We start from the raw sequence: 13,547 nt of genomic DNA, 5'->3' as shown, positions 1-13,547 counted from the left end.
GTGGTTATCGAGTCGAGTCGTTGCCTTGGTGCGGCGAGCGAGAAGAGGTGGAGCGCTATAGCGTGCGCGGCAGTTCCCCATGCACGCCTCGCAACTCTCTCGTTTAGCGTCCCGTCTATATTCATACGTCGATGGAAACTAGTGATCGAAAAAAAACGCCAAGCTCAGTACTTGTGACGTCACATATTTGTGTGCACATACACGGAAGTATGATCTTTATTTACTTTGTGTGTGTGAACTGTGTACGATACGAGTGTTGATAGTAGAGTTGAAACAGTGTGTTGAAGTTGGACCAGCGAGAGGACGGATTCATATTCAACTTTCACTGAATTACTCACGTTCAATATTGTGTTTGTTTTGGATGTATTTTGCGTCATTGTTTATATTTTTTCATTATTCTTTTATGTTGAGTGGATAAAAGTTAAAAAAGTGAATTGTAACCATGGAAAATGGTGATCCTGTGACTGTTTACCGTCAGTTTCTTGAGAGTTTCTCGATAAAAATTGATAACCTGTGTCAAGAGGATTGTGAGACTCCTTTCAGAATTTCCAACACGAGCATAGTTCCTTCAGAATTGGAAGGAGAGTGTTTGGAATGGATACGCCGGTGTCTATTAATGCAGTAAGTAGAATAACACCTCAATATTTTTCTTCAATGAAACAACTTCCTATTCACAAGAAAGAATCAGTTATTTAGTGGTACACACTTCACCTTCAGTCAGTACACACCTGTCAAAACCTAGGCCTAGGGGGCCAGAGATAGAAATTCTCAAGGTCTAGGACTTCATTTGTAATACAATCAGATGGTCAAACCGTTTTGAGAGGGTATGAATAGGGAGGTTGAGCAAAGTTAAAATGTTTTAAGAATCAAAACGGAAGACTGAAAGTGAAAGTGAAAGATTGAATTGATGACCCTAAGTCTCTTGTCTAAGAGCCAGTTGAATTAAAAAGAAAAAGACAAAAAAAAACAAAACCAAAAAAAACAAAACAAAAAAAAACAAAAAAAACTTTCAATAAGCTGTGAAAAGTCTTTCATAATAGTAATAAATATATTACCTGATATACAATCTGACGAGATTCTAGGTCTAATGTTGACTCAAACTCAAGTGAAAAGCCTCTCTAAACTCTCTAGTAGTAGTAGCATTTGGTATCTATTGCCTATTGCTATTCGTAACCCCTCTTCTTCTTCTTCTTCTTAGATTATTATTATTATTATTATTATTATTATTATTATTATTATTATTATTGAAGTGTTGTTATTACTATTACTATAGTATCTTTATTGCTATTAATTTTATAAATGGATATTGACCATTTGACATTCACAAAAACTTCACATAAAGTAATCTATTTATGAGGTGCGTCACGAACGAGACATTACGGAGTTATAGTTACAAGCCGAAGCAGCCCTAACGATTGACTTTTTTTTCTCGCATCCTCTCGTCTAATCTCGTCACTCCGGAATAGAAAAATGAGGCGGAGCTTTATGATATAACGCAATGAAAGTTCTGTCCAATGACGGGTGGGGGGATATCACCTCTCCAAAACTTACCTTATTATATGAGATCTTGAGATTCTTATCCAATCATCGATTGCTCGTTTGACAGTTCGCTTGTGAACAGTTAGGAGATCATCTCTTGATTTATGGGCAGGCGGCTTTGCGTAAAGGCGGTGAGTGTTGTATGCATCAAAGAGTACCGCTGACCGATGGGTAAATAGTGGTTGTGTAACCCAAAAGCCCTGCCGACTCGACTGCGAGGTCTTGTATGTAATAGTTGCGTCACCATCTCAACGCTCAGGAATTAATTAGTGAGGCAGGACTCTCAGTATATATATATTATAAAAACAAACAACGCTTTTGAATCACACGAGATACATCAGTGTGCTCGTCGCATTGAGAATTGAAAAATGAGATATAAATCAAGAAAATCGACCGGAAAATAAAGTTTTACAAGTTTATTCAATATTAGGCTTTCGCCAATAAATCAACAATTTGATGCCAACATATATGAAAGTGGAAAAAAAAAGGTAAATGGAACCAAAAAATAAACTGATACACCACACAAAAATACACGAATGGTAATAACATCAATACGTTCAATAATAATAATAATAATAATAATAATAATAATAATGATGATGATAATAATAATAATGATAATAATAATAATAATAATAATAATAATAATAATAATAATAATAATAATAATAATGATAATAATAATAATATATATAATAAAGAAACTATCATTAAATTAAAAAAAATTGAGCAATATTTTTTTCAAAATCAATCTACTAGAAAATTTTTTTTATTTCTAAACCTATTTTTGTGAAACAAAGATAAATGTTCTCCTTTTTGCAAGCTGATTCAAACAGTGTGGTTTTCAAATTTATCGTATACGTAATCATTTGGAAGCTACAGAGAAAGGTGTTTTTGTGTAATCCCTTTCACACATACACGCGCGCACACACACACACACACACATACAAACAACACACAAACATTACACATCCCTGATCATCTATTGCCTATATTATTAATGTTAATGTATACATCCCATGCTGATTGTCACCCCCCCCCCCCCACCCCCAACCATTTCCACCATCCAAGTACCAGCGGCCTTTTCTCTTTGATTTCGTATCATGGTCTATCCGAAGCCCAACACCTCGGTCGTTTGTGGGTCAAACCCCCCCCTCCCCCCACCTTCCCCCGTAATCAATTTATAATTTTCTCTCCGTATAGAGCACAATTATATACTATTGAATGACACTGACCTTGCCCCTCCCCTAACACATGGTAGATCCGATGCTGCATACCGCTTAAGAGTCTTCACTATCCAGATCTCGTTCATGGTCACGTGAGAAGGCTATATCCGTTCGGGTTCGGCGTTCGGCGTCTCGTTCGGCCCGATTTCGTTAAAAGCCTATTATATGTAAAGTGAGTAGAATTTGCCAGGATTGGTGCTTTGATTTTGTATCATGTATGATACCGTCTAATTTGAGCTTGAATCGAATCTTACAGCCGACTTGCAATCCGGCAAAGTTTGATTCCACTCCTTTATGAAAATATTTGATGATATAAAAGATTTGTGTTTAGTATTAATGTTTTAAAAGTAAAGAAAGGATATTTGGGTATGATGACGTATGTGCATGATGTCGAAATTAGCTTGTCGATATATATCGGTTTTACACTCCATATTTTGATGTGTCCAACAAGTAACATGAAGCCAGAGTTTATCCCAGTTTCTGCAGCACAATATGAACAATAGCAATTGCTTGCTGCCCTTTGGATAAGACACTAGTCTATCACAAAGTGCTTGCCGCCAAATCTAACAGACCCAGCTATCCAATCAATGCTGGGTGGACAATGGGGTCAAATTAATCTCAATTTCACTCAGTAAGTATTGATATCGGTCCTCTTTGAAGTGTAGTGATTGCTCTCCCAACTGAGCTATCACTATCAGGACCCTCTGTGTCCAACTAGAGAGCAATACAAATGATGCGACTCAGGCCTTTTCATATTGCTACACATTTGGTTTAAAGGGGTTTTGATTGTTCAGTTTGGTATGGTACTTGCCTCACAAAGTTTTACTGATAGTTCTCTGCACTCAGTAATGGTCTGGTTAACGTCGGGCTCTGTTAGATCTGATGGATTGTCACATCCAAAAGGTCTGGGTGGGGTTCCTGACCTCCCATAGTGGGCAGGGAGGTACTTACTATGTCTTCTATCCCCTTATATCTGTTTTCCAAATGATTTCTGTCTTTGTCTTGGAATGAGTATACTTGGTTTTGTCCTGGTATTGGCTGGAAGGGAAACAGTTAAATGTATAGTTCGTTTTGGGAGATGATATTTCTTTCCTGTTATGCACTGTATTATATTTTGTTTACATATTATTTATGATTTGTAAACATTGAGTGTATTCCTCTTAGTGGGGACCTGTTCTGGTATCTGGATGAGACTTTCAGGTGATCTCAAACTAAGTAGGTTGATAGTGTGCCCTTGAAATCTACATCTGTTTCCTGTTTGAACCAATTCCCCTTTGTCGTACCTTTTCTTGGGTGCCATAATTGTAATTCCAGAACTGTTTACTATCACATTGTCTTCCTTTTTAATGGCGCTGATATGAACTTAATGTGTTGCAAGTGCCGTAAAACAAATAAACAACGACAACATCCAAATGGTATCAAGCAGTTCTCAATGATAATGTCTGTTTAATTTTAATGCTCCAGAGACTAATAAATTCTGGCCCCTATGGACTGTCTGGGCTACTTCATTTTTTTTCTCCGTATCTCGTTGAAAATTAAGTCTGCAGTTTTGATTGAAAATAGAGTATGGCTTGATAAGATTCATTTACCTTATCTGGAGTACTTTGCTTAGAAGGAGATCATCCAGTGCTGATGGTTTTCCGCGGAAATCCACGTTTTGGAGTCAGGGAGGAATTTCCTCCTTTGTGGCTCTTCTGAGATTTTTGTGATATTCATACTGCTTTCCTGCTGATTCACTTTTCATTTTACTGTTATCGTTCACTTTTCATTTCATTTTTATCATTCACTTTTCATTTCATTGAGTCTTTCTATAATCGATCAATGAAGACATTTGGACTGTATGACTATCAGAGATAATTTATTCATCTGATCTCTATTGTTGTAAAAATGGGGGTTAACGCTTTTAAATGGGACTTAAAAGGTAAACATTCAAAATTTTCCTCCTTTTTTACTTTTTGCCACCATCAGCACTGATTATCGAACTGGTAAATATTTTTTGGACAACTTCATGCAACATTTTTATTTGTAATATGATTGTTGTTCTTGATGGATTCATGTGCTTGGAAATTTAAGTAAGGGGTTTCAAGCTAGCTGCTCCTAGTTTGAATCTGTCCTCTGTCTTACATTTTTGTGTGCTTGTTATTTTAGACTTTAAACTTTGAGCTATTAACTTTTCCATAATTTCATTGTTACAACTGCTGAATGGCCTGATAGTATTACAGTCATATCAGAGAAAGATGTGTGTGTTTGTGTGTGTGTGTGAGAGAGAGAGAGAGAGAGAGAGAGAGAGAGAGAGAGAGAGAGAGAGAGAGAGAGAGAGAGAGAGAGAGAGAGATTCTGTCGGTGATACTGTACTAGGCCAACGTTATTATTGATAAATGTTAAAGGTTATTTTAATATCACCTTGTGGAAAGAAACAGCCGGTTCCATGAGAGGTAAACGTTTAACAAGGTTAGGGAATATTATCATATCAGACTTGTGTTATACCTTATTGTTCTCAACACGAATGTTTGATTACAGAAGATAACTCAACTCATGTATGGATGAGTGATTGGCTGAATAAAATATTTTTAATGTGTTATAAACAAAATGAGTCCAATCTAATCAGCATCTTGCACAGTATAGAGCTGAAAAGTTTTGCCACAGGTGAGGGGGGGGGTAGAGAGAGAGAGAGAGAGAGAGAGAGAGAGAGAGAGAGAGAGAGAGAGAGAGAGAGAGAGAGAGAGAGAGAGAGAGAGAGAGAGAGAGAGAGAGAGAGAGAGAGAGAGAGAGAGAGAGAGAGGCGATGATAGTTTTAAGTATTTGCACCCCGCTGAACCGTCTCCCCAGGCCAGGCGCCGTTCCCTGAGTACATCAAGCTGCTGGTAATATCTACACCCTTGACTACAGCCACCATCATCATTCTATCGGCTGATTGAATTAGTATTGGTGGAGGGCAATCAGCGACTGGAGTCAGGTGGTTTTTTTAAAATGTTGAGTATGATACGCTTGATAGACATTGGCATTCTCTCTCTCTCTCTCTCTCTCTCTCTCTCTCTCTCTCTCTCTCTCTCTTTCTCTTTTTCTTTTTTTCTCTCTCCCCCCCCTCTCTCTCTCTCTGTGTGTGTCTGCGTGTTTATGTGAGGGTTGTTGTGTGTGTGTGTGTGAAAGAGAGAGAGAGAGAGAGAGAGAGAGAGAGGGGGGGGGGGGGGGGGGTTAAATGTTGAGTATGATGGAAACTTGACACAGTATATATGTATATATATATATATATATATATATATATATATATATATATATATATATATATAATATATATATATATATATATATATATATATATATATATATATATATATATATATATATATATATATATATATATATATATATATATATATATATATATATATATATATATATGTAGAATATTACTAGTTATATACAAGATATTTTTTTATTCTTTCTATTTTCTTTTCGTGTATTTTTATTTTCCTTCTTGCCTTGTCTAGCACTGTTGCATACACGCATGTCAGGTCTTTATAGTTGTTGATATCATTTTCATTGTTATTTTTCTTCTTATTACTATTATCATCATCATTATCATCATCATTTTCATTATTATTATTATTATTATTATTATTATTATTATTATTATTATTATTATATTATTATTATTATTATATTATTATTATTATTATTATTATTATTTTATTAACATGGGAAGAGAGGAAGTAGCCCTACGCTTATCACTTGGACACCTCACTGGTAATGCAGACTGTAGACGAACATTCATGGGGTTCCGTGATTTGTTTTTATCCAACTTTTTAAACTTCAAAGGTAATTCGATCATGATTTGACACCTCGTAAAAATAAAATTAATGATTTCTCTCTAATCGAAGTTACTGGATTCAGGAATTTACGATCGCCATACACTCATAAAACGCCTTTTTTTCATATTGATTAGATTCTTTTCTTCTAAAGACTTCCAACTGAATTTAGATAATTTCTTTGAATCTTCGGTTTAATGATATTTGACAGGAATTATTAGAATTTAGAAATTGTTAGAAATATTGGATAATTTGAGGGCCAACTTACTTCATTAGTATTTGGAGTTCTAATATAAAAATTTATCTGGTTGAATGCTATGTTAAATTTTTGTTTGTGTGTTTATTTAATGCACGATAATAGGGATGAAAAGTCGTGACATCAAACCCTCCACTCTTTTTGTTCCTAAAACCCTGGGAGTGTGTATGTAACCAGTCCTTCGGAGCACTAGTAATGAATAGGTTACATAAAGTGGCATAACTATTTCAGTAGCAGGATGTATATATATGCAAGTTTTTAGGATTACGGGACGTAAAAAAGCGAGGATGGATGATCTTTATTGACGACAAATATATATTTAGACTAGAAATAAGGCGCCATCACTCTGAAACCAAAATCACACAAAATATGTATTCAGTCCCTGGAAGAGTGATTTTACACTTTCAATGAAATAGGAACCAGTTTTTTGACATCAAACTTTTCTTCCCTTTTGGTTTACGATTCGTCTCTATTAGATTTATATCCTACTACGTGATGTGAACGCTGTTCTGAAATAAAAACCAGGTTGATTGAATTTCCTTGTGGGAATTGTAAATCCCAAGTTTGCCTATTTTCCGTATATTTACGGAATTCAGTATGTTATAAACCCTCAGTATACTTTCCAGTCACATAATGAACGGAAAAAAAGTACGTATAAAATGTCCTTTTACTGGAGTGCAGCACTCAGAGAGGGGTCGATCAACGTGTTCACGTAATATTTCAGTAAATTTTTGCCTCCTGAATTATCGCCCCTGAAGACTTGTGTCAGATTTGGGATGAATCAATGGTAATTGTAGTAGTCCATCAGAGCCATTGGGCCCATGGAGCCGGAGTTTATCCCGGTTTTTATAGCGTGAAACGATTAATTTCTTGTTAACTTTAGGATAGGACGTTAATCTGCGCAAATAACTTTCCGCGAGATCTAACAGTCCCTGCTACCCAATCACTGGGGGGGGGGGGGGGTTCCAGAAACATAGCGACTGCACCCGGGATCGATCTCGGTCCCTCTGCGTGTAAAGCGAGTGCTCTACAAACAGCTATCAGGACTCCCAATTAATACTAATAGCATAGACACACACACACACACAAACATCTTTTTCGCGTTCTTCTTCCTTCTTTTTCTTTCTTTCTTTCTTTCTTTCTTTTGATCGACACTGCATATTTTCCCCCTTACTTTTCGAGACAACCTCTCCGCCATGTTTTCTCAGGCACTGTCTGTCGTTCGTACAATTTTGTGGAAATGATCGAAGAAGCATTCACATCATAGCGGTTCTAAAAGGGTTGGGTCATTATGTGGATCGCATTCGGCCCCGTTTATAGATTTACACCCTTTGATATGACACGATGGAGCAGATACCAGTTGTATAATTTTATACACAGATGTACAATGTGTCCACAAAGTATTTCCCTGATTTCAAAGACTTACTATACTTAAACCGTTATAGATATTTACACCTGGTTTTCACCATCTTCTAAGGAAAAGTCGTACATTTATGCCCATTAGCCATAGACCAACATTACATCACTAAATTTACCAGAATCATCATGAACTTAAAAGACCTCGATTTTCTCTCCTTCTGTTTCGGAATAAAATAAATTCCCTTTATTCATCCCATAGGGGGAATTTGTCGCAAGGGTCTAATACAAGGGAATACTGGAATAACCCGGGCGTCAGCCGCGGTGCAACGCCGCAAATTGAGCTAGGGCGAGGTGACTTGCTCAAGGCCACACAGAGCAGCGGCGGGTGATCGAACTCGATACCTTTCGGTCACGAAGCAAAGACCGTACCGCTGAGCCACGCTGACCCCCCCCCCCCTCCCCTCAAATAATAATAGCAACAGTGCGGCAAAAATCACTTGGTCCACGGGAGTGTGTTCATTCTTTCACTATGAGAGTCTCAGCAAATTTAGATTATCCTTTAAAAACAAAAAAGAAAAAAAAAGTCGTTTTCCTGTAAAGGTCTGCTAACTGGGCTTTGAAAGGTTGTTGAGCTATATTGTTTCATGCCATCCCATTGCACAAAAAGCTTCGTGTCGCATTTTTTCCATTCCCCGAAATAGAAGGAGAGAAAACTGATGTCTTTTAAGGTCAGGTTGATTTTTGGTAAATTTATTGGGGATAATTTGGGTGGATGAGTAATGGGCATATATGTATGACTTTTCCTTAGAGGATGGCGAAAACCGGTTTAAGTCGTTGAAATCAGTGTCAGACTTTGTGGACACCCTGCATTATAGTGCGTATCTGGTAGAGCTATAGATAGGTGTAATATGTCAGTAATGTATCTGTGTATCTAAGCTACAACAGGTAGAGATGAAAAGATAAAGTAAAGGGAAGTTTGAGGAGGGGGGGGGGGGGTGGTAGGTGGGTGGATCCTAGAGTTGCTGGCAAATCTAACAAAATTGCCGTTCTCCGATAAAACAATTTTTGTGTGTGTGTGAAAAAAAATTTATTTTTGATCTGTTGGGGGCGGTTTGAGTTTCTTGGTATTTGAAGTAATAACGTAACGATTCTACATATAGTTGACCGATATCGGCAATAGGCTTCAACAGTCATGACGTCACTTCCCTCGTAATGACGCATAGTAACTTAGTAACCGGCTCTAAACTATCGAAACAATGGCAGACGCCCTTATGAAATATTTCTCCAACGAGCATAAAAGTGTATCCAGAGGAGAAAAACATTATAAATCTGATCATGTTTTCACTTTTATACATTCTGATCACATGACATATGAAAAGTTCTAGCCAGAATGAAGAATAAAAAGTGCAGATTTTCTTTGTTTAGAATCACGCTGCTCGCCGTTGCTGGGCGACGTGACACCAGACTATTGAATCCAATTTCCTCGAGGTCAAAAAGTTAACAATTTTTGTTAAAAATCGTATTGTAATACCTAATTCACGTACATCTAAGGACAGATTTGGGAATAAAACAATGAATGGTAAAATTGACTTTTTCTTATCTATCACATTATCTCATTCGTCTGTAGTGTTTCATTCCATCCTGTTTTGTTGATAAAGGGGAAACCTGAAGCGTCACAGTATCTGTCGTCGTCTAATAAATTGAAGCTTATGGTTCAATACTTATCGTTATTCTTTCCTTCTCACTTCAAGCAGCAACATTTTCATTATGGACAGCCTTTATAACACCATGAATTATTTGTTTTCTCACTCCAATCAGCCAATTACCGCTATTTACGAGACCCGTATTAACTCGCTCAATCCTAGAGAGATTTGCTACTTTTCAAAATTTGAAAAAAAAAGTATTAAAATTGAGGATATACCTACATAGATTGTTTTATTCAACATGCAAAAACTAAAAACATTAGCTTTGATACTACACCTATAATTTGTCTCATAAAAATGTTACAAATAGGCATGGGGTAAAAGCAACCTGGGTAAACTATGGATGTAGTCAGTGTTAGGGTACAGTTAGTTAATAATATAATAGAAAAAAAAAACAAAAGAAAGACGGTTGTTTTGATTTGAAATGATTTGCTTTCTGACCGAAATTAGAGCCAAGCATTTTGTCAGTGAACTCAAGGCCCATGTAAATAAAAATTCTGCCTTCATGAAAATCAAACAAGCGATCAGTTCTAATCCAATCGAAGGACACTGTAGCTGTATTCATATCGACATGACTACTCTATGTCAATTTAAAGGACCGTGTTTGTGTATTTGTGTGTGGGGGTTTGTTTATGTGTGTGTGTGCGCGTGTGTTTTTATGTTTGTGTGTGTGTGTGTGTGTTGGGGGGGGGGGGGGGGGGGTAGGGGGTGAATGCTTGTGAGTGTGGGTTTTTGTGTTTATTAAAATTTAACGACCATGTTTGTGTGTTTGTATGTGGGTGTATATTGTATTAATGTGCGGGTTTGTGCGTATAATATATATGTGTTTATTCGTGTGTGTATGTGAGACCTATAATCTCTCTCTCTCTCTCTCTCTCTCTCTCTCTCTCTCTCTCTCTCTCTGTGTGTGTGTGAATGTATGTGTGTGTGTGTGTGTGTTAGGTTCAATGAACAACCGTGTAAGGTTTGTGACCACCAGGACAACACTAGACCTCCTACCTGATCCTAATTGAACTAATTGGTCCCTATCTACCTACACCCTTTCTCGTGCCTGGTTGTGGTCATGCCTACAATTATATCACACACACACACACACACACACACACACACACACTTATTGTATCTCTAATTGGTCGAATAGTTTCCATATCATTATGTGACCATTATGTCCTCGTCGACTGACCTGGGGTCAGACACTAAGACCTTGTTAATTAAGGCACACTTATAGGAAGTGGTCAGTAATAATTAATGACTATAATGTATTTTTGTTTTGTTTACCGGCCTACCCTGGGGACCGGATAGTGTTATGGATAGAGCTTTCAACTAGACTAAAATGGGTGGTAGTTCGAATCCTCTTCCAGTGTGTGTCGGGGTCGGGGGTGAGGGTTCTGGCCCTCTGTCTTCTACATGTAATTGAATATGAATGGGGGGGGGGGGGGGGGGTTCCAGTAAAATTCGATAAATAAAGACCAGGATAATAGGTAGATAAATACATAAATGATTTATAACAATTGATAAGTATGAAAGTAAATGGATAAATGAAACGATAAAATTTGTGTTTTTAAAATGGGAGCTCTTATATAGAGCTTAAAGCTTTTTACAAGGGTCTGCCACCCCTTTCCCCCCCAACCCCCGTCACCATCAAACAGGACGAGACAAAACGCCTGAAAAGCGTTGCTACGACTCACCCCCAACAGAGACATCGTTGTTGTTGACCAATTACTAATTATTTGTCATCTGCGTTGGCCTAGGTTTTGAGTTTAAAAAAAAAACAGTTTTCTCCAAGGATTCCAACTGTGCGCCACCTACTGGAGACTCGAAACAGGGTCAAATCAAAGGCCGACTACTACATTCCATTAAGCCGCAGCAGATATGCATCGTACAATTACCTTATTTCTGGGTGGGGTTCCTGGCCTCCCATAGTGGGCAGGGTGGCGCTTATTGTGTCTTCTTTCCAATTCAAACTGAGTACATTGATGGTATGCTCTTGGAATCTACATCTCATACCTATTTGTTCCCAGTTCCCCTTTGTCTTACTTTTTCTTGGGTGCTTTAATTCTAATTCTAGAATTTGACTATCCCATTTTCTTCCTTTTTACTAGCGCTGACATGACCTAAATGTGTTGCAAGCGCCGTAAAGACAAACATTGACCCTATTTCCCTCCAATCCTCCTTGTTTAAATCACACACTTACCGTCCTGTCCTCACGATGAGGGTTAAACACCCTTGTCTACAGATCTGCCCAGTACTACGAAAAATGTGTACTACGAATTTTTCACTTCTGTCACAGTGATAGGTGCAATAGCGCATTATCTGGTGGTTTTTTTTTTTCGCAAAAAAGTTTTAAATTATAATAGGGTATAATTAAATGAATTCTTTTTAACAACTGAATGTCCCTAATTATGCTATTATTATGCAATAATTACATTATCTAATGTTTATTGTAATTGGAACAATTTTATCGACCTGGTACGGGTAAAGGACAACAATTTGTTGTTCGCCGATAATTATATTTTCAAACATACTCGAAGGCCTCACAAATGAGTGAATTCCAGGTCTTTGTGTATAGAACTAATAAATCATTCTGTTTTTTTTGTTTGTTTTTGTATTCATAATCAAAGTAAATAATTTGTTCTTCGCATTTCCTAATGAGGACAACCAAATTGAAGTCTAAGTGATAGAAAAAAGTGATAGACTTAAAGATAAATCAAAAATTTCAAAATCTATCAAAGAGGCATCAAAAATAATAAACCATCCTCTTGATGGAGTAGAAAGAATTCATGGAAAAGCAATAGAAAGGAAAGCATTCTCAATTACCGACAATAAAAAACATATTTTATACCATGAATTTAGTCTTTTACCACCGGGGAGAAGGTTTCGTCAGATTAAATGTAGAACTAACAAGTATAAATCAACGTTCGTTCCATCAGCAATAACAATTTTGAATATTTCATATGGTGCAGAAAAACAAAGGATTGATTCGTTGACTGATTAACTGATTAATTTATTTAATGTAAGATTAACTGACCAATTGATAATGATGATAATTTTTGGTGTCGAATTGCCACAATCGTAACAAATTGAAAACGAAATGGATATGTTATGTTGTGTATATCGCACGTGTGAAAGAAAGAGAGAGAAGAGAGAGAGAAGAGAGAGAGAGAGAGAGAGAGAGAGAGAGAGAGAGAGAGAGAGAGAGAGAGAGAGAGAGAGAGAGAGAGAAGAAAATAAGTAGGAGTGAAATATTTGTTCAATGTTACAGTTATCGTTTAACGTTATAACAAGTGTTACTAAATGACAAATTGCCATATTTATGGACAATAAATATCTATTATTATTATTATTATTATTATTATTATTATTATTATTATTATTATTATTATTATATTATTATTATTATTATTATGATATATTATATTATTATGATGATATTATTATTATTATTATTATTATTATTATTATTATTATTATTATTATTATTATTATTATTATTATTATTATTAAAAGTAATGCCTCAGTAATCACTACTTTTGACAAACTACGTCAATTTCGGTCTCCAGAGAGATAAAGTAATTATTTAACAATGGTATAAACCTGAGAAATGCTGTTTTAGAGCAATTGTGGATATATTAGAAAATGAAAAGTAACATAGGTA

General features: G+C 36.4%; 1 protein-coding gene across 1 annotated transcript in view; it reads left to right on the top strand.

Annotated features, from left to right (window-relative positions):
• Positions 1 to 246: 246 nt before the first annotated feature.
• LOC144967658 (uncharacterized) overlaps positions 247 to 13,547 on the top strand; it is a 40,353-nt gene continuing 27,052 nt past the window's right edge. The window contains exon 1 of the mRNA XM_078905187.1: positions 247 to 621. Coding sequence (XP_078761313.1) covers positions 443 to 621 — 179 coding nt within the window. The 5' untranslated portion in view covers positions 247 to 442. The remainder of the gene's footprint in view (positions 622 to 13,547) is intronic.

This window comes from Berghia stephanieae, chromosome 3 (assembly GCF_034508935.2).
Source record: "Berghia stephanieae isolate SIO BIC M18660-M18661 chromosome 3, UCSD_Bste_1.3, whole genome shotgun sequence".
Classification (NCBI taxonomy): Eukaryota; Metazoa; Mollusca; class Gastropoda; order Nudibranchia; family Aeolidiidae; genus Berghia; species Berghia stephanieae.
The sequence above is the reverse complement of the archived record's forward strand: the minus strand, read 5'-3'. Positions and strand labels throughout refer to the sequence as shown.